General features: G+C 54.0%; 1 protein-coding gene across 1 annotated transcript in view; it reads right to left on the bottom strand.

Annotated features, from left to right (window-relative positions):
• PGS1 (phosphatidylglycerophosphate synthase 1) overlaps window positions 1-18,556 on the bottom strand; it is a 31,825-nt gene extending 13,269 nt beyond the window's left edge. Inside the window, exons 1-6 of the mRNA XM_075904163.2 lie at window positions 18,337-18,556; window positions 7,004-7,193; window positions 6,591-6,668; window positions 5,328-5,427; window positions 4,594-4,783; window positions 3,510-3,688 (exon numbers count right to left, since the gene is read on the bottom strand). Of these exons, the coding sequence (XP_075760278.2) occupies window positions 3,510-3,688; window positions 4,594-4,783; window positions 5,328-5,427; window positions 6,591-6,668; window positions 7,004-7,193; window positions 18,337-18,443 (844 nt within the window). The 5' untranslated portion in view covers window positions 18,444-18,556. The remainder of the gene's footprint in view (window positions 1-3,509; window positions 3,689-4,593; window positions 4,784-5,327; window positions 5,428-6,590; window positions 6,669-7,003; window positions 7,194-18,336) is intronic.
• Between the last annotated feature and the right edge of the window lie 6,212 nt (window positions 18,557-24,768).

Genomic DNA, 24,768 nt, shown 5'->3' with positions numbered 1-24,768 from the left:
CAACAATCCCCTCAATCAGACTAGGGCTTCCTTTAGGGATTCCAGCAGCTTTCTAGGAAATGTTGTAACAAAGGGATCTCCAGTGTCCTGCTGGGAACACACACGCTCAGCTTCAGCAAGTCTATGGTGGATTCATGCGTCTGGTCACATTCTGATGGCGGCTTTGTTCCACCGTCCTCTCTGCTGAATCCCACTAGCTAGAGGCAGCGCTTTGACTCAGAGGAAGGAACTGCGAGAGCACTTCCAGTCCCCCATTGGAACCACGTCACTCTCACCCAGAGGCCTGACTGCTCACTGCAGAGCCTCCCTTTCATTTCATTCAGCACCTCGCGTTCGCCACACTAGAGTGCCACGGCAGGAGGGCCATTCCCAGGCCTCGGCGGGCTGGGACAAACAGCCGCAGACACAACTCAAGGGGAGCGTGAGCCCTGGGTCACTTCCACTGACCCCGCTGCCCAGTTTAGGCACCCCGACAATGAGCAGCAACAGCTGGGCTACCACGAGAGTCTCCCTCCTGGAGAGATTCTGCACCCCAGCAGGGATGCAAAACCGTACGGTTAACAAAGCTGTTCAAGTTGCTGTTGAAGGCAGAAACGTAGCCATGCCTATTGCTAGGTAGTGGCTCCCATTCTCAGTCAGAAGCTTAAAACCTGGGAAAATCTGAAGGCCCCTACACTGCTAGAGCGATAGAAAAGGAGTCTTATTTGAAATGACAGTAAGGGAGTCCTTAGCTAGAAAAGTCTTGTGCCTTACCACTTTCTTCCTGTGCCAAAGCAGCACAAGAAGGCTGGAGGCTCTCAGTTTATTTGTAACGACAAGTAAAATAAGACTGAGGGCAAATAAACATTTACCAGTACGTCAATAAAAGTCAAGACATTAGAACCATGCATTTCCCAAAGTGCCCAACTAGATCAACAATTAGCAAAACTGTATGACATTCATGTGTGAAAGTTTGAGCTCTGCTTGGTGCTCTGGAATAGAATTTAAATGAAAATCCAGATTTATAATGGGAACAAAGGGTCTCGGTTACCAAGTGTTTGTAACTTAACTTTCAATTGTTTAGGAAATGCTGAATAGTGGGGATGTTAACATGCGTTTAAGTAACCATGCAACTGCTGAGCGATCAGACACGGGGTGGCAGCCAGCTCCCCACGTGTACTGGCTCTCACCTGTCCCCCTGCACTGCTGCCTCTCATATGGAGCATGGGGGGAGTGGCTCCCATGTGTACCAGAAGCCTGCGGGTAGCGGTGTACACGGTTATACTTTCACGTTCCTACTGAGCAGTTCATGACTTTTCTGTACTGTAACTTAAATCAATCAAAACAATTCAAACCAGTAGGATTATACCACATTATTTTGACAAAAAATATGCACAATTTTCAATTTTTGACACAGAATCCCCCCAGGAGCGGAGCTACAAAGTAAGGAGATAGTCCACCTTTGTTCAAGAGGGGCCTTTCTTTTTTGTCTTCTTTCAGTAGATTTAGTCCATTTTCCAAGTCATGGTGGGTTAGATGAGCTGAAAACACCCTTTGCTACCTCTGTTCTGGGAGCAACATACAACATTTAACAGAGCCCTTTAACATTGACTATTCACTGAAGAAGGCTTAAGCCTTGTATTCACACAACACTGCCGTGATCTATCTTCCGGAGTTTGATTTAGTGGGTCTAGTTAAGACCGCCTGCTAAGCTCAACTCAGAAGGCACCCCCCCGGCAGCCTGCTCTTGTGAAGAGTAAGGGAAGCTCAGGGGAGCATTTGGCCTCCCACTCTGGAGACAGCGCTAAGCTCGGCTTAAGGTAAGCCGACTCCACCTACATATTCTACGTAGCTGGAGTTGTGTACCTTCAGCTGAACTGCTGGGTCTAATGTAGACCTGGCCTCAGGCTTCTCTCAAAGATTAGTCCCAGCCTCCTGGGAAACAAGCTGATTAAGACTGACATAATTGTTCCAAAGCACTCGAAAGGACTGAATCAAACTAGCTCAAGTACTAAAGCAACCTATGCCCATTGTAAGCAAGGGTTCCCAGTGGAAGAGCTGTGTCTAGGCAACTCTCAGTAGGGCGTGAGGTGTGTGAATGTCAAACACACCAAGGAGTCTTACTGGAAAGGGCTGTTGAGCCGATTGGAACAGCAAACAGATATTTGCTTGCTACCCACCAAAAAGAATCTCCCAGCTAAAACCGGAGAAGGGCTGGGCTCTTTCAGGCATGTTTGCCTCCAGGATTATCCCACACAAGATCAGCCTGCAGGATTGTCATTGCTCACTGGAGCCTCCTGATTGTATTACACTTGGCTTGGGAGCCCCACAGCAGAATGGCACTGAAATTTCAGCCACCCTGCTGCCAGGAAGCAGCTTTGTTAGTTGGCAGTTCTTCAATTTAGCTTCCTCATGGAAGGTAGCAACAACCCTGTGAGCCTCCTAGGAGGAGTTGGCACTGCTTCCAGAAGACATGGGGGTGCACTGCTCTGGACAATACATCATGCATTCCTGCCCACGGCATAAGCTTCGACCCACAAACACACCCCACATCTCCTGCAATGCTCTCCCCTCCGGACTGCCCACTCCTCCACCACAGGTCCCTGCCGCCTTTCTACAAGGGATGTGAAAGAGTAATCATTTACACGGACAACCAACAAGCCTGCACTCCCTGGTTAACGGACACGGTTACATGTAGCCCCACCACTGTCACCACCATGCTGCTGCCTCCGTATCAGGGACTGTGCTCCGGCACGTGACCATGTAATAGCTGAAACCGAATAAAACATTTGAACGTCTCTCCTTTCCACTGGGCACTTATCTGAACGCCAAGAACACTTCAACAAAAGCAGACGGAGCCAGGCACCCTAAAGCCATCCTGTCGTCACCATGGTGAAGCAGAGGGCCGAGAGATGGGCGGTACAGTGGAGCAGGCTGTAGGGTTGCTCCAGCTCGCGCTGCCACAGTGAGTGCTAGGGGGGAGTGCCCCTGCTGCTGCCCCATGTCAGGGCCCCCAATCCGCCAGCTCGCATTGCTCAGGGGAAGGGGCTTTGGATAAGGGGTGCAATGGGGGCAAACAGGAGTGCGGTTTGGGAAAGGGGGCAGAGCATGCCTCAAGCCCCACACTCCCCAGGGACCGCCCTGCAAACACCCCTCAGAATATACAGAGGGGATTCTATTAAGATAGCTCCAGTCGCAGAAAGGATCCAATTCCTCTTGCTGCAGGGCCTTGCTGGCACGGCTTGGAAGAAATGCATCCTCTACAACGCCCCTCTGCGGTTCCCTGCACCTTCCTCGGGAGCAGCCAGTGCTGGCCGCTCTTGGGGACAAGCCACCAGACAGACCACTGGGCAAGGCAGCGTGACCTTCATTTTGTGATCGCTGAGATGGAAGGGGATTCCCCACACGCAGCTGATCCACATCAGCCCTTCAGAGACCCCAGAGTATTGAGTCAGACCCACCCTCTCCCGCTCCCTCCTTCACCTGGACCACAGCGCCTTGACGTTACAGATACGGCGGCTCCCTCGTACCTTGGTACGGATGCACCATCCCCTCCATCATTTGCACTGTATCATCTTGCTGTAGCTGCAGCGACACGTCTCCAATGGCATCCACCAGCTGGGTGAAGAACTCGGCGATCTCGGGAGAGTCCTGTAGGAACACATAGCGGTCCTGACGATCGGCGAAGTAGGAGTCACTCAAGTTTGCACTGGGGAAGAGAGGAGGGTAAGAATGCCGGGTGAAGAGCACAGCCATGATCCTTGCCGCCTCGCTCGCTGCGCAAGCCTGAGCAGCGTGAAGAATCCCAAGCCAAAACGCCTTGACTTCACATTGGAAAGAGCACCCCAGCAAGAGTGATATTCATGTCACCTTAGCCCAGGGGTGGGCAATCATTTTTGGCTGGGGGCCACTTCAAAAATGTCTGAAGTGGCCCCGGGGCTGCTCCTGAAGGGGCGGGGCCTAATCCTGAAGGGGTGGGGCCAGAATGTTTCTGGGCTTCTCCACCCCCAGACCATAATTGGGACCATAAGAGGGAACTTCGCACGCTCCTCCTGCCCCCAGGCCAATCAGGGCTTGGGGGCGGGGACGCGTGAGGTCTCCTCCCGCCCTGAGAGCGGCACGTCAAAGCGCTGCGTGCTGCTCACAGGGCGGGAGGAAGCTTCGTGTGCTCTCCCGTCTCCAGGCCCTAATTGGCCTGGGGAGCGGCAGGGCCTGGATCAATCCGCTTGGCGGGCCAGATCTGGCCCACTCCTGCCTTAGCCGCTAGGAGCCTAGGCACAGGCCTGGATGCCATTCTGCTAGGTGCTGTACAAAGAACAAGATGGCCGTCCCAAGCTGCTCACCACGCAGCTCCCTGACTCTGTGCTGCTAACGGGGAAGAGGCGCGCAGCAGCTGAGAGGTGTCCCTCTGGATCCTGCAGCAGCTGTAGCACCCTGGTGGCGTTCACTACAGTGAGCAGCTTCCATGCGCTGACTCAAGACTAAGATGATGTGTTTCCAGCTTTAACTGTGCTGCTGCTTTACCATATGGCCAGCCCGCCCTCTGTCGCTCTAGTTGGGACACTGGACGCCTCTCACCCACATGGGGCACAAGGATGCAGAGGCAGGACTCACCCGCTCAGGATCACGTTGTCATCAAAGAGGTAAACCTTGATGTGCTGCAGCCCGATGGTTTCGTTGAAACGCTCGGGCATTAGGAGTTTGAGCAGCCCACGCAGATTTGGAGTGTGGAAGAGGGATACACGGACTTGCTCTGGAAACCTTCTTAGCAGTGGAAGTAACATGGTTCGAGAGTTTGTCCTGCCTTGGAGACAGACGGGAATAGTTATACAAGGAGCCCCACGTCTATCACACCACCAGATCTGCCAGCCAGGACCCCAACCACAGGGCAAAACAGACACACAACTTGCCTTCCCTAGAGTTTCTTCCTTCTATTCTAGATTAACCTTGCAATGCTGAGTACACCATGATAAGGCCACTGGTGAGCGGGCTTTGTAAGCTACCTCGCAGTCATGCTACAGAACAGGAGTTAGACTTCATCCCAGCGCCACTTCTGCCAACACCAACCCTCCTCTACAAGGTGAAGCAGCAGCAGCAGCAGCACAGTGAAGTGAATGCCACTGACAGGCCCAGGAGTTGGCGAGTTTGCCCGGGCAGGATTTTGAACGCTCCCCCCATTCATTTTCTGAAGTTTTAAAGCTCTGTGGGGAAGGTCACCTGGAATACAGCGTGACGTCGTTGTCACGCACTGTGGGTCACAGCAGAACAGAGCCAGTGCTAGAGAGCAGCTTGCTTGCTGCGATCGAGTCGTGGCAGCGGGCAGGAGGAGGGACACACGTAACACCTACCTCGAGATCCCCTGGTGAAATCCAGGAGGATGGAGACTCGGAAGTCAGAGGACCCACTTGCCTGCAGTGACCTCTCCAGTGCTTCTTCAATACAATCCACCTGAGTGGGAAGAGCACAGTGCACATCCCCAGAGTCCGTGGAGCCCCACTCCGGGTTGCGAGCTTGGAGCCAGCTGCTGGCAAAGCTGCACGCGTCCCAGGAGTCTCTTCCACTGAGCAGCCTTTCAAATTTGGAGCCCGCCCCTTTTGTGTCTATTTATACAAAGCACCGTTAATGTCGGGGCACAAACAGAAGCAGAATATAGAATCTGTCTGCACACACAGAGTCCCCCAACCCCATTCCTAGATGAGAATCTTCCACTGCATCTGGGGGGGTGGGGGAGAACGGGACCCAGGAGCTGCAGAGCCTGCCCTGCTTCATTCGGAGCACACTGACGTCTAAGATCAGTTACAAGTCCCCAGGAAAGACAAACGAATCAACGTCCATGGTAACCTGCCCCCCTGCTGGATCCGTCCTCACAGTGGAACTTGTGTTCCGAGCTGCGGAATGATTTCAGGGCTTCTGAGCTCTTTGTTTCTAGCGGGGAAAGGCAGGGAGAAGGTACAGAAACCTGAGGCAGAACAGTGACCTTGCCCTCACCGTGACGGGCTGACAAGAGCTGTATGCACAGACTAGGGATGTGAAAGTGCAAGCGTGTGCATGGATAGTTAACCAGTGAGCCTGGATGCATCACTTAATGTTCACAGTTACAGGCAGGCTCCCGGTACGAACGGGGAGTCGGCTTAAAAGCCATCTCCCTGCACACACCAGCTCCCATGGAACCCTTCCTTCCCCCCCCCCTCCCGCTTCCCATATCACCACTACATGGTCACTTAATTACATGCGTTTTAACATCCCCAACACAGACCATGCTCATGGCCCCTAGATGCAATCACAGTGGACCACCGCATTAACCTCACTAAACCTCCAAGGCCAGTGCATGTGTGAGTATCAACCACCACACAGGAGATAATGTGCAGGAACCCTGCAGATAATGTAATCCCATTACCCATCCGGACCCATGGGCTGTGTGCTCCTCAGAGCACATTCCCCGTCTCTCGGCATGCCAAGCCCCACGTGCAGTCGGGAGCCAGGCTGAAAGGCTCCCAAGCGAGAGGAGAACAGGGAAAGCCGGAGTCCAGGTGCTCCCATGGACTGCCTGCTCCAGCTAGAGCCATGGGGCACCTATCTGTTCAGAGCTCCCCAAGTCCACCCACGCTTACCAGCTCCTGCTCCAGGAGTCCTGTGCCGAGGTACAGCGAAGCCATCACTACTCGCTGCTTGGCTGCCTTTATCTGATCCTGAGGAGAGTGGAAGAGGAAAACAGGAGCAGTTCACAGGCTGAGCTGGGATTTCATTAACACGCCTGGTTCTGCAGACAACACCAATCCCTTTCACAGCCCTGGAGACACAGGTCATAAAGCAACCTGAACACTGTAATTACATTTGAGCCTTTCTGAAATGTAGGGCTGCTCATGTGAACTGACACAAGATACAAACAGTCACATGGGAGGAAGAAATCCTCACACCAGCCCCGTGGCATGCCTCAGGCGAAACATCCCGGAACCTGCACACCAGCTGCATTAACAGCTGCCACCACTGCCCAGGCCCAGGCATGCTGGAAGCACACACCCACCTTCATGAGCTCGTAGAATTCAGTCGGGGATGACAGCACCCGGATGTGAGAGCTGGAGACCCCAAACTCTGGAACCAGGTTCCTGATCCACTGGAACTTGTGCACCCCTTCCGGACACAAGCAGAACGATGGGGCTGTGACTTGAGCAGCAGCAGGGGTGAGCAACGGGGCCAGCAGCAGCCATGAGGATCTGGCAAAGGAAAGAGACAGATGGAGGAATTCTGCAGTTTCTACAAAGCAATTCAAAGGGGGCACCAGGCGAGGCATTGCCAGAAGACAGGGAAGCGTCAGTGGTGTTCTCCAAGGCACTGACAAGACCTCATCTGCAATAGCTATTCTGGCCACAGGTGTAAGAAAGATTGATTCAGACTGGAACGGATGCAGAGAAGGCTCCTAGGGTGATCTGTGGGCGGGAAAGCTTACCTCTGAGCATGGCTTGCTTAGCCTGACCAAAGGAAGGCTCAGGGGAGGCAGGGTTGCTCTCCATAAACACATCAGGAGAATAAATACCAGAGGAGGGGGAGGAGCCGCTCACATTAAACGCCAATGGGGCACAAGGACAAACTGACCATCAACAAGTCCCGGCTGAAAATCAGCCGAAGATTTCGACCCATCAGAGGAACAAATTCTGGAACAGCCTTCCAAAGGCAGCAGGGGAGACAGAAACCGAACTGCAGGACAATGTAGCACTTTAAAGACTAACAAGATGGTTTATTAGATGATGAGCTTTCGTGGGCCAGACCCACTTCCTCAGATCAAAAAGGTGGGTCTGGCCCAGGAAAGCTCATCACCTAATAAACCATCTTGTTAGTTTTTAAAGTGCTACATTGTCCTGCATTTTGCTTCAACTACCCCAGACTAACAGGGCTACATTTCTATCAGAAACCGAACTGGCTTCAATAACGAGCGTGGTCACTTTATGGGGGTGATGGCATGAGGACGTTGCCAACAGCAAACCTCTCCACAGGCCAGGACGCGGAGGGCTCCGAGTTACCAGAGAGTCTTTCCCAGCGGTTTGGGCTGGCTGCTTGTGCCCACATGCTCAGGGTCTAACTCAGCGGAAGGCAACTTCAGGCCCAGGAGACATTTTGTTACTGTTGCCCACACGCAGGGCTGCCAGATTCCACAGTTCCACCCACGTAGGTTTTTTTTCTTACCGGTGCTATTCAAGTGACACACACGGAAAGCCAGGCCACGTGAAGCAAGGTGGTGCTGACTACACACAACATTGACTGGGAGAGCTGCACTGAATCCCAGACTGCTACAGTTCAATCGGCACACCCAGCATTTTTGCTAACTGCGCTTGCGTACCTAGAAACTAGCCTCTCCCAGGACACCATTTTGGTTGCGACAATCTTGCAGCTCGCCGAGACGAAGGAGGGATACTCATGCAGCCCACTTACTAGCCCAGGTTGCCCATCACTGATCACCGTATTTCGGGTGAGGAAGGTCAGACTGGGGAGTCCCCAGCTGACCCCGGGCTCCACTGAGCCTTTGAAAGGCGCAGAGACGGCAGTTTCAAAGGGGCAGCCGCCGCACAGCTGAGATCAGGGGTACCACTTTGAAGTACCCCTTCCCCCCATTTTGCTGCCTCTATCTTATAGAGGCACCAAAGGGGGTGGGGAGAGATCGACTAGTCAAAATACTTATTGGATAGTCGACTAGTCTTTTACATCCTTAGTATAAAGAGTGGATTCTCTGTAAGTTGAAGTCTTTAAATCATACTGAAAGTAACTCAGCCAGAGGTGGGGGTCTATGACAGAGGTGGGTGAGGGTCTGTGTAGGGTGACCAGATGTCCCGATTTTACAGGGACAGCCCTGATATTTGGGTTTTTTCTTATATAGGTGCCTATTGCCCCCACCTCCTTGGTGATTTTTCACATTTGCCATCTGGTCGCCCTTGTCCTGCAATCTGCGGGAAGTCAGCCTAGATGACTCTGATGGTCCAATCTGGCCTTAGAGTCTAAGTCTATGAAGAGGGGCCTGCACATCACACAGCTCACGGACAACAAGACTACGCCTTTCACGTAGGTCAGTCACAGCAGGGCCAAGTTAAAGCTTGTCAGTGACCCCTGGATCCCACAGAGGAGAGGCTGCCTGAAGGGCAGTGGAGCAGACATGCAGTGGCACGGAGGGCAGAAAGAGAAGCTAGAGTTACAAATGGCAGGTGTTAACTCCTAGGACCCCCCATACACACACACACACTCCACTCCTAAGGCTCTCTCTATGCTCCTAAAGCTCTCTCACAGCCAAGTCCGGGACAAAGCACTCCTCGACCCTGTTTACACAAATGGCAGCTTCATTTCAGTTGTGTTGATGTACTCCCCGCCCAGACTTCTCTTGGGTGCCCCTACGGTTGAGAGGCACTGCCCCAGGCCACTCCAGGGTCCACCCCCCGCCTTTGGGGAGTCCCTTATCCTGCCTTCCTAATGCAGGAGCCTGGTCCATCCCTGGAGCAGTCTGTGTTGGCTGTCCAGCAGCTCCCAGGACTTGAACCCACCACCCTGTGCTCTCCCCTAGGCTGGGTTCTAGTCAGTGTAGCTCACAGCTGCATTAAAGAGGCCAGTCTGATTTGTAACAACCACATACATTTAGAGCTTTCTAACAGGTCTCATAACTGTGTGTGACCTTTGAGAGAGCTTTGAATCCACATCTGCAAAAAAGCAAACAATTCAGGATTGATCCAAAACAAAACGTAGAACACACGAAGCATCTAAAATCAGCCCTAGCAAAGCCACTGAAGGCATAATGCTGTAAGCCAGAAAACACCACACTCCTGGAACTCCCGTCACTGAAAAACCCAGAGAAAGCTGCCAAGTGCTGAAGTAAACCTCAGATAAAACACAGGAGCTGGAAACTGAATGGGAAGACTGCTGCCACTACAGCAGCATCACACAGAGCACAAAGGATTGGAAGGAGGAAGTCACGGTTTCATTCACTGAAGCTGAAAAGAGTAACTGGAAAATGAATTGCAGGAAACATTTTTTAAAAGTCTAAAAGCCTTCCTCCTCCTCAGAGCCATTTGGGAGAAAGCCCATTGCTCAGAGCTGCAGTTTCGGTTTAGTTTTTAGAGTGCAGGGGACAGAGAAGTGGTAAGGGAGTTTAGTGAATTATCCTTTCTCCTTTTGAGACGTAGTGTGAAATTCTGAATTTTTCCACATGACAAAGCCACCACACAACTCAACATAACTGGCAATGGCATCCCAGGAAAGACCCAGGAACAGAAAAAACAGGTCACTGAACTTCAGCTACATAGCTGGAAGAGAAGACTGTTTTAATCAAAACTATTAGTCCAATTTACAAGAATAGGACATTTACACAAAGAACCAAAACCGCTCCTCATAACAGGAATGGCTGGTCCCTCAGGCAACCCCTGTTGTGATCTGCCCCGGGGGCACACTCCATCTCACACAAAGAAAGCCCTCAAGTATGACCTTTACCAGAATTCTATGAAGAACTCTTAGTTTTACCACCATCCAAAGCCAAAATGACCACAGGTTCCAGGAAGATGATTTCACTCACTTACTTCATGATAAAACTCTGAATCTTCACAAGGTTCGGAAGAGCCCTTGCACAAAAGCCAGACCTTTTGCAGCTGTTTCCCAGAAAATCCACCAGATTATCATTGCCTATTCATCGCAATGGGGATCTGAGTCAGTCTGTACAAGAATTCCTAGCAGATCATGCGGACTGAACTTTAACTTAGCAACCATGAAGTGCAATACTTAGATCTCAAAGAGGAATGGAAACTCTCCCCAGAGGAAGGGCATTTTAAAGCACTTCCCCAGCCATTTCCAAAAGCAGCTGCCTCTGTGAAATTTGTAAGGGTGTGGGGTTTGTTTGTCCTACAGGAGCTAAGCAGCATCCAAGCACACAGAAGGTCTCTGCTTACTACGTCCTGCAGAGTGACCTACACAGATACACGCTGAACAGAGACCACTAACAGTAAGAGACTTATCACTGAAGCCTGCTGGGAAACACAAGGGACCAGGAAGCTTACACTGCCCAAGTTCACACTGATAGAAACGTAGCCGTGTTAATCTGGTGTAGCTAAAACGAAAAACATGACCATGTAGCACTTTAAAGACTAACAAGATGGTTTATTAGGTGATGAGCTTTCGTGGGCCAGACCCACTTCCTCAGATCAAATTGTGGAAGAAAACTGTCACAACCATATATACCAAAGGATACAATTAAAAAAAAGTGAACACATATGAAAAGGACAAATCAAATTTAAGAACAGAAGGGAGATGGGAGGGGGAAGGTAAATGTCTGCGAGCTAATGATATTAGAGGTGATAATTGGGGAAGCTATCTTTGTAATGGGTAAGATCATTAATGTCTTTGTTTAAACTTAGGCGTAAAGTGTCGAATTTAAGCATGAATGACAGTTCAGAGGATTCTCTTTCAAGTGTGGTCTTAAAAGGTCTTTGAAGCAGGATGCAGGTAATCAAGTCGTTGAGACAATGTCCTTTCTGGTTGAAATGGCAAGAAACTTTTTTCTTTGTGATCCTGTCTAATATCTGTTTTGTGGGCATTGATTCTTTGGCGAAGTGTCTGAGACGTTTGTCCAATGTACATAGCAGTTTTCTTCCACTATTTGATCTGAGGAAGTGGGTCTGGCCCACAAAAGCTCATCACCTAATAAACCATCTTGTTAGTCTTTGAAGTGCTACATAGTCCTGTTTTTTGTTTCAGATATCCACATGGACATTTACAGATGCGGATATCCACAGATATAAAGCAGATATCCACAAATGTGCAGGAGCCTAGAAACAAGATATGTATCCACATCCATAACTGCAAAAATGAGGTGTGGCTATCTGCATCCATAGCTGTGGATGCAGATACTTGCGGATATCCATGGATTTGCAGGGCTCTACTGATAGGCATTGGTTGCCCTTTAAAATCTTCTTTGAGGTTTCAGATTTAAAAATAAAATGTGTAAGTGCATCCTCTAATCTCTGTAAGCCAGATTTGGAGTTTATAATTTGATGTGGAGATGTCAGGATTTTATAACTGGGGCTACAAATTTCGCACTAGTCCACTGTACGCAGAAGCAGTGTATGGAAGCAGATACCTCTACCCACAAGGCACAGAAAATAGCATAAGCAACAATCTGCGAATCATTCCTCAAACGTTCTGCACACCCAGCTGTCTGAACTCTAAGTGTCACATTAAGGAGAAACCACTAAAACCCACAAATTCAACAAACTGACAGTGTTTGAGAACCGATGAAAAAGCTTCCAGGTCAGTCCACACACAGTGATGAATGAATCTGAAAAAGAAACAAGAACTAGCAGGGGTCAAGCTGAATCTCCTCTGGATAAAATCCATCCTCTATTTATAGAAGAGAGCTTTTCTGGATGTTTTATTTTTAAAAACTGTGGTTTTGCCAGACAGACTTGTCCATGATAGAGGGAGCTCAGAAGCTACAATTCATTGTGAAACCTCAGCTACAGTACAAGAAATGAACTGAAACTGCGGAATCCAGCCCAGTCCTTTCACCCACACAAAAGCCACCACAGTGGGATCTGCAAATTGCTCTCACCTTGAAATTCAGCATTTGGGCATATACTTTTTCTTTCTGCAAAAGTTAATGGCCGAATCTGACAACTGATTTTGGTGTTAAAACACCGACATGGACAAAAGCAGAGAAGCTTGAGAGCAACTTGCTCAAACTGCCCAGAGCAAGCAGCAAGGTGGCGCTAAACACATGGCCTCCTATTCTGTTCTTTTCTCCCAGACTCTTGCTTTTGCTGTTTTCAAGCCCACCACGGGGAGAAGCCAGCCACACTCTCATTGGCCTCTAGAAGGTCACTTTGGTACTCACAGGCCAGGGGGCTGCTCACTTCCCACCTACTAGAAAAGTAAAGATGATGCCAAGGGAGCAGGAAAGGCAGCAGTTCTCAAACTGTGGCCAGTGTTCCCTGTAAGCCGGGTGCTTGTGCAGCCACTCAGAAGAGTTTCAAATGCTGCCAGCCAACTGATTAGCAGAGAGCCCACAGCAGGCAGCACGTGTTTCTACTGGTGGTGCACAGGCCTCCGTGCATTACTTTGCACACGGGTGAAAAAAAATTAGAGGGAACATTGGTCACAATGCTGTTTTAATGGGGTCGTCAGGGCCATCATTATACTTGCCAAGATCCAGAACGGAAGCCCGAGTTTCAACCCTATGCACGGTGGCAAGGCTTGAGTTATGGCCCCCTTTCCACTCCCGGAGGTAGTGGGGCTTGGACTTTGCCAGCCCTCTGAGTCAGTGCAATGACATTTGAGAACCCTGAGGGAGGATAAGCAGCACACAGCTGTAGAAAGAAGAGTCATGTGAGCATTGGCCTACATTGCCAAGTTGTACTATTAAAAAACAAACCACTGCCGTGAGATATTTGTGAGAGTTTTGTTAAGTGAAATGAAAGTCTCAAAGATTTACGAGACAAGGAGATCGCTCTTCTCAAATGTCACTTACTATATTAAAAATACCAAGAATGAAGATGACTAAATGCAGAAGAGCTGTGCAGCCTTTTGCCCAGGAGACATCATAGACCACTAATACCGGAGGTGCATTGCCAACCAGATTTAACACATCCAACCCTTTTCTCAGTGATTGATTTTTCATGGAAAAAATGTGGCTTGGTTGCTATCTAAATATTTTGCAGGGAGGCCAGCAGTTGGAGGCAGTTTTTGAATAAGGAACTCATTGTTTGCAATCTCTTGATAATAAACCTTTATGTAAGTTTCACAGAACACAAGTGAATTGGTGAGAACAGAATGGTCAGAACATCTGCAGAGACAAGGTCAAGCAGTTATGTGAATGTAATAAACTTCCTGTAATACCAGCAGCAGATAGGCTTTCCCAAACAGCACAAGACTCTCAACCACCAAAGGCAATTTAAAGACATTAACATTCTTGTACATTGCAAAACGGCATCATCATTCAGCATCTCCTAAAAAGGGCCCCAGTATATTTAGTAGCAGTTATTGCTAGTGTTGGCTCTCAGTCGCCAACTGGTTAATGTAAGGATCTAACAAGCACACAGGTGGAAAAGTAGCAAACTTGCCAGTAACTGTAAAATGATATCACACATTAAAAACAACCGTCTTCAGCAAGGTCCATTCTATCAGCCTTACGAAATGATACCTCCATTTAGTGAATGAATGAAGCGCAGCCTTCTGTCACGTATCTTCAATATAAGACTGCCCACACATCTTGTGCAATTAGCCAGCTAGTGAGTGTTACTGTTTAAACATATTAGGTAATAACTATACTCCTATTGTACATTGTAGCAAAGAGCTTTTCCTGCCCGATATGCTAACTAGTGAGCATTATCGGCAGATTTCTGCTAAAGTCAAAGTTCATCTGACCTTCAGAATAACACAATATATGGCATTCTACAAAAATTTGTGACCGTGGAGTTTGGAATGTCAGTAGAAATCTGCCCAAAGCAGCAGTGGACAACCTGAAGCCTGATGGCCACATGCGGCCCATCAGTGATCTGCATACGGCCCACGAGACATTTTGGGCCATGGGAGAGCCATGTGCTTCCTCTGCATCCAAAGCGCCACCATGAATCAATCGACAGACCCCACAAATTCTAGGTACACAAGCACAGTTAGCAAAACTACCCTGCCTCGGGAGACCGTCTTGGTTACGACAATCTTGCAGCCCACTGCAATGAAGGAAAGTCACTCACGCGGCCCACTCACTAACACAGGTTGCCCCTCACTTGTTCAGAGTAAAAAGTTGCATGTGGCCATCTTATGCTCCAACACAAAGAGTAAGGGTAAGGGTCAACCACAATATGGCTCTAATTCAGAAAGTCTCAATTCTTTTCAATTCTGATGCCAAAAAAAGTAAGACACAAAATGCTGTGTCCAGCTTCAGCACAAACCAAGAAAGTAAAGAAAACGAAAAGCCTCCCTTCCAGGGTAGGGATGTGAAATACCGGTTAACGGAATAGTCGCTTAACCTCATGAATTCTTATCGGTTACTCGATTATTCTAGAGTCCCTGGGGGCGGGGCCGGCAGCCAGTGCGCTCTGGCCCCATTCCCGAGGAGCCCCTGCCACTCCACGCTCCTGCCTCTGTATCAGAGGGAGCAGCACGGGGTGCCAGGAGGGAGCTGGTCCGCGAATGGAGCCAGTTTTAAAAAACAGCTCCCCTTGCGGACCGGCTGCCTGTTGCCCTGCACTGCTGCCACTGACACAGAGGCAGCAGCCCCTATCAGGGGGTAGGGTGAGCTCCTGGACCCGGCACAAGTCGGAAATGAACCAGGCTGCCTGCCCACCTGGCTCCTAATACACTTTCAATCAGTGGTCACCAACCAGAAGATCAGGATCTACCGGTAGATCTTGGAGCCTCTGACAAGAGATCCTGACTGGTTTGGCCAGGAAGCTAGCAAGCGCTGGCACTTCAGTTGCCCCTCCACCCATTCTCACGCTGCTCCTGCCCTCTGCTTTGGAGCTGCCCCCTCCCCCCAAGCCTCCTTCCTGCAGTGCAGGGTGTGGGAGGGAGAAAAAGGAGGTCACTGATGTCAGGGTGTCCCTCCTCCTGCCACTTTCAGAGAGAAGGAGATGGAGGGAGCTTGGCAATGCAAATCTGTCACACACACACTCTCACTCTCACACTCTCTCTCTCTCTCTCTCTCTGTGTGTGTGTGTCAGTCAAACACACTGTCCAACACACTCATCTCCTGACCCAAAACACACATGGAGGGTGGTTGTTACTTCCTGTACTGCTTGCTAAGTGGATTATTTTGGATTTGTGACTGGTCTGTGCATTTCATAATTTTCATACCCTATCGCCGGTGAGACCCCGCTCCCGGCCAACCTCCCGGCTCGCTGCACCCGCACCCACGCCACTTTGTCTCCACGCCTCCCGTTCCCCACGCCACCCCTACTCCCCTGTACCCCAGACCCCCTGCTCTCACTCTTCCCTGCAACTCTCTGGCTCTGTGCCGCCCTTGCACCCTGCTCCCCTCCAATCCCTGCCCTCAGCTCTGTGCTGCCCGTTCCTTGCACTGCCCCTAGACCCCGATCCCTCTGCCTCTCCCATTCCCAGTGTCTCCACCGCACCCCGCACCCGTCTGGATCAGTGCCTCCCATTCCCCGTGCCACCCCTGTACCCCCCCCCCACACTGTTCCCTGCACCCCTCTGGCTCTGTGCTGTCCCTGCACCCTATTTCCCCTGTGGGTCGGGAGTGAGGGGTGTTTGTCCATAGGGAGGGTCTGGACAGGCCAGGGAAAAGGCTGCTATGACCCAGCAGAGAGTGGAAGGGGGAGTTCACTTGAAGCACCTTTGCCTTTATGAAAAAAAAAAAACAAATGAAAATGCTACTTGCTATTTATAGGACTAAAATGCTGGGACAAAAATGAAAACAAAAAAAAAACCATTGCAAAATGCAAACGTGTAAAAGACAACAACAAAAAAGGGGGGGGGGTGGCCAAATGTTTTGTTTGCGGCAGCAAAAAACCTAGAGCTGGCCCTGGGGGAGAGGAAGGGGCTGGGCTGGGCTGTGGGGAGGGGAAAAATATGGGGAAGGGGCTTGTGCTGAGGGGAGGGGAGGGGAGGGGGTCAGGAGAAGAAGAAGAAGAAAGGGGAAGGCACCAAGGGACAGGGTGGTGGAGAGACAAATGCCAGGGGGCCAAGTGCAGACAATGATGTAAAGGGAAGGAGGGGAGCTGTCAGCGGGAGGGGAGACAGGGTGATGCCGGGAAAGGAGAGAGTAAGGGCACTGGGGAGGAGGGAGGGGGGAGGAGGAGGTGCTGGGAGAAGGGAGGGGGGAGGAGGAGGTGCTGGGAGAAGGCTAGAAAGAAGGGGTCGGCATGAGGAAGGCAGGGATGGAGCAAGTCATGTGTGAGGGCACAGGGGCATGAGGGGAATGGGGGCAGAGGGTGGTGAGGGGGTAGGCATCAGGGAAAAAGAGAGCAAAGGGGGCAGGGGCAATGAGGGAAGGGGGAGGCACCAGGGGGGTGCAGGTGCCAGGGGATTCTGCGGGTGAAGCAGAAGGGCAGACACCTGCAGGAGAGGGACCATCACCAGAGGAGAGAGGCAGGGCAGATGTGCAGAGGGAGGTGTTAGGAGAGGGGATGAGGATCAGATCAGAGTAGGGCTACTGGAAGAGTGGGCACAGGGGAAAGAGAAGAGCTGGTGGAGGGGGGTAGGGCTCAGGAAGGCTGAGGGCAGTGAAAAGGGCAGGAGTCAGGACAGCAGGGTAGGGTGAGGGGTTGGAGGGCAGCAGGCACCAGGGGAGCTGATGGAGCAAGGGGAAGACACATGGCAGCAGAGAGAAAAGGTAGAGGTTTATAAGATATTTATTAATAACCTGGGTGATATTTATTAATAACTTATTAGTAATTACTGTTTTTATTCTTATTAGGAATTTATGCTATTAAAAAAACACACTTTTGGGGGGGGTGTGGCGAGTCCCTTTTTTGTCTGGCAAGTAAGGTTTTCCAGAATTTTTCGAGCCCTGCTTATGGTGATTGCTGCTCCTGGAAGTGGCTGACATGTCCCTACAGCCCCTGAGAAAGGCAGAGCAGGGGGGTCTCCACATGCTGTCCCTGCCTGCAGACACCGCTCCAGCTACTCCCACTGATTACTAACGGGGAACTGTGGCCAGCAGAAGCTGTGGGCTCAGTGCCTGAACATATGGGGCAGCACATGGTGCCATGGCTGTACAAGCCAGCTGCTTTCAAGGAGTGTGCAGAGCCAGGGCAGGAGTAAGCCTGCCTTAACTCCACTGTTCCACCACCCAGAAGCTGTCTCAGTGAAAAGGCGGTGAGCCAAAGCCTGCTTCCTGAACCCCTGCCCCAGCCCTGAACCCCCTCTTGCACCCAGAAGTTAGCCCCCCTGCACCCAAACTCCTTCCCAAAGCTTGCACCCTGACACTCCTCCTGGACCCCAGGTCCCTACCCTGGGATAAGGGATTTACTGAATCCCTTGGCCCCAGCCCAGAACTTGCACCCCAGCTCCCTACCCCAGTCTGGTGAAAGTGAGTGAGGATAGAGGAGGAGGGGGGATGAGCGAGCAGGCCGAGGCCTTGGAGCAGGGGTGTTTGGGTGTGAGGTAGATCCTACATTGCACTTAGAGAAAAAGGGATCGTCTGGTTAGAAAGGTTGGAGACCAGATTTCAAACGCAGACAGAGCAGGGAGCGGGCCTGGCCCGCCTGGCCCCCAGCCCCTAATACCCTTCAGTGCAGAGCCACAGCGGGGATCGGTCCGGACCCAGAGCGAGCCGGGACGGAGCCGGGCGGGGCAGGGGAGCAGGGAGCCTGGTGAATCCCCTACATTAGGGCAGGGTAGAATGCGAGGGTCGCAGGACCCCCCGGCCCTTACCTCCGGGACAGCCGGTCCGAGAGGCGCCCGAGCAGCGCGGCCAGGCCCGGGCGCCCGAGCCCCAGGAGCCGCCGCCGCCACAACACGGAGCCGCCGCCCGCCGCCATGGAGACCGCCCGACTTCCGCTTCCGGCCGCCGACACGGACAGCCGCGTGACTTCCGCTTCCGGAAGCCACCATGGAGAGCCGCGTGACTTCCGCTTCCGGCCGCAAGAGAGGAGCGCGTGGAGCGGATCCGCCGCCCCGCCCCGCCCCCGCCCGACCCTGGAATCGCTGGGGGGGGGCCGAACCCAGGGAGCCGCCCCCGGTGCGGGAACCGGTGCGCACGTACCGGCCCCCGCCTGCCCCCCCCGCGCTGCGCCCTACCACAGCCGGCAACGGGGGGGGGGGGCTCCAGACTCCGCCTTTTAAACCCCCCCAGCTCCCGCCGGCCCCTCCCCCTCCTGCCTCTCCGGGGGTAGATCCGGGAGCTGGCAGGGGTACGGGGCAGGGGGGGGGCAGACACGGAGACGATGCAGAGGGGGGGGCAGGGACGGGCACGGTGCAGGGGCGGGGGGGCAGGGACGGGGACGGTGCAGGGGCGGGGGGGGCAGGGACGGGGACGGTGCAGGGGCGGGGGGGCAGGGACGGGCACGGTGCAGGGGCGGGGGGACGGGGACGGTGCAGAGGCGGCGGGGGGGCAGGGACGGGTATGGCAGGGGCGGGGGGGCAGGGGCGGGGAGGCAGGGGCGGGGGCAGACTGGTACGGTGCAGGGGCGGGGGGGCAGGGACAGGTATGGTGCAGGGGCGGGGGGGGCAGGGACGGGCACGGTGCAGGGGCGGGGGGGGCAGGGACGGGCACGGTGCAGGGGCGGGGGGGGGCAGGGACGGGCACGGTGCAGGGGCGGGAGGGGGCAGGGACGGGGACGGTGCAGAGGCAGCAGGACACGGGTCGTAGCCGTTGGGATTAGCCGGTGAGCCCGGGTTTATGGCTGCACATCGACACCCCTAATCTTGGAACACCTGACTGCTCTGTGCTTCATTGTCAGGACTCATCTCCAAGGGGTCGGAAAGGACCCCGGGATCCTCGTCGGTCTTCCGAATGCTGCGGCCGGGACGCCTGGCCCCCCTCTCAGGGCCACGCAGACTCTCATCTCCCGGCAATCCCCTCGCCATTTGCCAAAGAAAGCAGCAAACTAAGGTTCCTTGGGGCAGCGTGTGAGAACATGCTGCTTCCAGGCAGCGCGTGGGCGTCTCCCCACAGTGAGACACTTGTCAGGAGTGGGGGCTGCTTTGTGTCCATGGGTTCAGTGTGATACAGACGAAGCAGGAGCTCCTGAGTAGGGGCAGCGGCTGCCGAAGTACGTGATTCACCCCCAAAGCAAAGCGCCACAGACTCAGCTGCAGTCACACTCCAGGCTCGCTGCCGTTGGCTTTCAGATTTAGACCACGGCTGACTTATGCCCATGACATTTCACCAAAACCGACTCTTTTTAATCATGGCATATTTTTGCCTTTCCTCGTACACTGCCACAGACCCTGCCACATCTGGCAGAGGGGCATTAGAATCCACAGTCCTGCTGGAATCCAAGCCAATGTTCCCTCTCATTTTTTTCCATCCATGTGCAGAATAAATGTTGTTGTGTGCATGGAGGCATATGCAGATGCGCACCAATAGAACGTGCTGCCAGCTGTGTGTGCTCAGCTAATCAGCTGGACAGCACTGGACTCTCCTGGGTGGCCACACAAATGCTCAGCTTACAGGGAAAGATGGTTCCAGCCTTCTCGCTAGACATGTCCTGCACGTTACTGACACCCAGATTTGAAGTGGAGTCCTTTGGGGGGCCATAGTCTGCCCCTTTCCCCACACAAGCCAAGAGGGTCTCGTCCCCTGGTAAGACCACCAGGCACTGGGCTGTTAAAAAAGAGTTACTACTTCTGGAGCCTTCTGGAGCTCCAGAGCCTGTCAGAGGCCAACAGGACCAGTGGATTCATCTGGGCAAGATGAAAAAAGAGCAAAGCCAAAGCAGAGTCTGAGGATTAAAGCCAAACCCAACCCAAGGGTTTAAAGGGGATTTGAGAAACAATGACTTACCAAATCAGTGAAACTCAGCAGTGATTCAGTCCCAAAAGTTGCAGTGACTCTAAGTCTAGTCTCTGGCAGGTCCATGGGAGACAGATACTCAGACTTCTTTTCCCCCAGTCTCCATGGCTGCCAGATTGGAAGCGACCGTTTGGGACCCAAGTCTAAGACGGTGATGCACTTTCACAGTTCCCCTATTGTGCCCAGAGCACTCAGGTATCACAGCGATGCGCATGGCCTAGAAAGCTTTAGGTGAATGCATTTTGCAACAGTTCTTCTAACACTGTTAAATATTGTCTGCTGTGACAGAGACAAATGCACTTCCTCCGTGTGCCCTGAAAATCTCCAGCCCCCAAAGCCTGGTTTTCCCAACGAGCTTTTCCAGGTCACCAATGGAAAGCCAATTCCTGGAACAGAAAACGTCCCAACATGGCAACAGATTTCAGAAAATCCAAAGCAGGACTCCACGTGCTGCAGACGGGCTGGGGTCTGTTCCTGTGTAAAACAGACACCTGGCTCTGTGATGAGCCCTCTGGCTTCCCCCGATGCACAGCCACGTGACAGAAACACGCCAGACTCAGCACTGCTGGTGGCACCCAGCTAAGGCCTGGGTTACACACTTGTCACTGTACAGTCGGAGGGGAGGGGAGCCAGCCCTGCAGCAGCAGCACGGACCCTCCTCCTCCTTTCAGGCTTTCACTCCCAGGCCCCTGTGAACAGGACCATCAGTCAGAACCCCGCAGGGGCAGGAGGGAAGAGAGGCTTTGGATCAGGGTTTCAATTGGGCTGGGTGCAGGGGTGTGACAGCGGGAGACACGCCCCCTTTCCCTTGATGGCCACATGCCTGGCCTCTCCGGGCTGAGCCCTGGTGGAGTTTCAAGCCCTGCTCCATCTGCCCACCCCTGCTTGAGGATTCGTCTCCCCCAGCCTCAGGCCTGCCAAGACACACGGCCAGGAGGGGCTTGGTGAAAGGCAGGTGAGAACCGGGACTGCAGCCCTCCCTCCCTGTGGGAAGCAAATGCTGGGCCCGTCTGCCTGGGGGAGGGAGCAGCTGCCTTCCCAGGGGAACCTGCCCAATCAGCTCGGAGGGGGGGATTTTCCTACTCGCATTGTTCACGTCGGCATCCAGAGTCCTGTCGTCGCAAATGCGATTGCCCAACAGGCTCTTGCGCAGCGGCTCAGCCTCAGGCGGCTCCGCGGGGCCGGAGGAGGCTCATTTTCGATAAACGAACGTGGCCTCCCTCCGCCCGTTTCTGGAACAGAGCCCCCAGATGGGCTCCGTGTTTGTTTTCCTGTCCCTGTGCTGGCAAACTGCAGGCAGCTAATTGAGGCTCTTGATAGCGAGGGAATCACGGCAGTTTGTGGCATGGCACACGGCCAGGGGCTGCTCTGGAGCCTTCGACACAAGGTCTCCTTTGGCAGCCAGTGCAGGGAAACACATCATTATCTCATCAGGTTACTTCAGAGGGAATTCCCAGCGATCCGGGCTCCGCAGGGCAGGGCAGGATTCACAGCACGAGTGCAGCTGGGATTGTCCTGAGAGACCTGGTTCCCTGGAGATCTAACCTGCCCCAGGCCCAGGACCAGAGCACACCTGATACCCCTCGAGGCCTGGTTCCCCCTCACGTACACACAGCCCTGCCAGTGCCCTTCAGGCTGGACAAGCCGCATTCCCTGTCCCAGGCCACACCCGGCCAGAAGTCAGGTTAGGGAGGCGGCCGGGCCTGGCCAAGGCCTCTCTGGGCATGCGTGGGATGGAGCAGAGGTCAGCCCGCAAGGCGCCTCCTGCCTCTGCCCACATCTCTGGTCAGGGTCTTGACAAACTAGTCAAAACACAAACAGTCTGACTGGCCCGAAGGGGGAGGCCGCGTTGTCTGGGGAGGCAGGCGGCGGCTGGGCTTGGAGACAGTCCCTGGCCCGTGTATTTATGCAGGACTTTAGAAAATGTCCTTCAATTTTCAGCCTCCCCCAGCCGCCTCAGGCCAGACCCCCAGCCGCCCGCCTCGCCCAGGTTCAGGCTGCTTGTCTGGGGGAAAGGGCAAATTTCACCCTAAAACCTGGGCCGCTTGCAGCCCCCCAGCCACCAGGCTGGCATCCCCCCGTGGAGGGGTGAGACCAGCCCACGAATCCCAGGTCTCCAGGCCTGCGGCTGGGGGGGCGGTGCAGCCCATCAGCCAGGCACACACCCAGCGTTTCTGGCTCCCGCTGAGGGCGGGGAACCTCAGCCCGAAGGAGATCGCGAAAGGGGCTGGTGAAGGGACTTTGCAGCCAGTGGAACGGGGCTGCTCTTTCCCAGCCTGCCCCCCCACGCGCCCCCACTGTGGAGGGGAGCCCTGCACTGCCCGCAGGGGCGCTCTGCCACCCCAGCCTGCTCTCCTCCTTCCCTTGGATTTCACCACTCCTGCTCTTGGCAGAGTGCCAGCACTCGTTTGCATTTCAGACCAGCTGGTTCACCGCAGCCTCACTTCCCAGAACTACTCCTTTTGTGCTCAGTCCTGCCTGGCAAAGGCAGCAGCAGCTCCAGGGCAAACGAAACTATTCAAACCAGAATCCTGGGGCACGCGTCTCCTCGGCCGGTCACAGCCCACAGTGGCCAGAATGGAAGTTTGTGACCCAGTAGAGAAGCAGCCAGCTACCCCCTCTGCCTGCCTGTCACTCCTCCCCGAGGCAAGTGGGGGAAGCCTGGGCTTTTATTGGCCCGGCTCCTGCTGGTACAAGACCAGCTTTCATCCACGGCAATCTGTCCAGGGGCAGAGGTGACCTCACTCACCGTCTCTCTATTACCCCGAGGCTGGCACGGCCGCGCCTGCTCTGTAAATCCTCCAGCAAGCGAGGAACGCTGCCCTGGCCCTACCTGCAGGAGACCACGTGGCCCTTCCAATGTTCCCTCTAAGTGTTTCCTTCCATGTGCAAAATACATTTTCTTCCGTGCACCCAGGCACGTGCAGATGTGCACCACCAATAGAAACACGCTGCTGGCTGCGGTCAGCCAATCAGCACCCACCTCTCTCCTGGGTGGCTGCCCAAGCGCTCAGCTTACAGGGAACAATGGGCCCCCTCCCTCTCCAACCCCATCTGGACAGCCTGATGGGCCAGCAAAGTGGACTTGAATTCTTTGAAAGAGTTGCTGGCCCTGCCCTGGTCCGGTCCGGTCCCTCCCAACGGGGGCCAGAGAGCCCTTTGAGCCGGCTTCTGTGCTGGGCTTATGAAAAGGCCAGTGGATGAGGGGACCCAGGCTGCTCTAACAGTAGCTCCCTACATGTAAAGTGCTCCAGGTACATCCCCTTCTTCCTTCTGCCGCCCGTGCTGAGGGCTGGCCCAGCATGGCCTATGCCAAGCCTGCACTGCAGCATCCGCAGGGCCCACTAAAGCCAGCTCCATACAGCAGCTGAGCCCAGAGTCAAGCCTTCGTTCTGACAGCAATGTAAAGCTAAGCTCTGGCATTCCTCTCCCCCCGCCAGGGAGGCATTTTAGGAGCTGCTGCTGGACATCTGCTTGCTGGCTAACCTGGTCACCGGCCTGTTTCTCAGAGCTCTGGGGAGCTTCATCAGAACTGGGGAGAGTTTCCCACTTACTGGTCCTAAGAGTTTACATCGGGGAGGGGGGGTTCTTCCCTGCAGCTCTTCTGGGAAGTGCAAATGAGGTCAGCGGTGGCCTGGAAGCTTGCACTTGAAATGCATGTCAAAGCCATAAAGACATTTGATCCGCAGCCCTTTCCATAGCGCGTTAGTAAGTCCCTTCCCCCCCGCCGGCCAAGGGGGGGCACTTTCGCCAGCCAGAGGCCCCCAGATGAACTCCCTGCAAGGTGGGGTCTCAGGTCGCCTTCTGCAGCCCGTTCCCCAGCATAGCGGGGGCCACAGGCACTGGGGTGCTGGCTCGGCCAGGGGCCACCCTACGGGGAAGAGGCAGGAGCCTTCTCAGAGGCATTTTTGCTCCTAGTTTGGCTCTTCTGCGGCAGCCCCTACATGGGGGGGATAAGGGGCAGGAGGGCAAATAGATCCGCCTATGGGGGGGCTCTCCAAAGCCTGGAGCCCCCCTCCAGCCTCTTTCCACTCAGGGAACAACCCCCAGGCGAATAGCGATGAGCCCACCGGCTGCAGTGGAGGAGGGGCGCAGGGACACTAGGCCAAGCGTCCTCTCCCTGTCGCTGCACAGCGCCCCCGCCGCGGGGCGAGTTCCCAGGGCGCTCGCCAAGCCCGGCCAGTCCCGCGCCCCGCGGCAGCGCGGGGAAGGCTCCCTCCCTCCCGGGCCGGGCGGGCGGCGCGTGGCTGCAGGCGGGGGAGCCCCGCGCTGCCCGGAATGGGCCGGCGCTGCCTGGCGGGTGGCCCGGGCCGGGCGGGCGGGCGGGGCCGCGCGTTACAAGAAGGAGC

Source organism: Pelodiscus sinensis, chromosome 20, assembly GCF_052426305.1.
Source record: "Pelodiscus sinensis isolate ZL-2025 chromosome 20, ASM5242630v1, whole genome shotgun sequence".
Lineage (NCBI taxonomy): Eukaryota > Metazoa > Chordata > Testudines > Trionychidae > Pelodiscus > Pelodiscus sinensis.
Note: the sequence above shows the minus strand (reverse complement) of the source record. Positions and strands in the feature narration are given on the sequence as shown.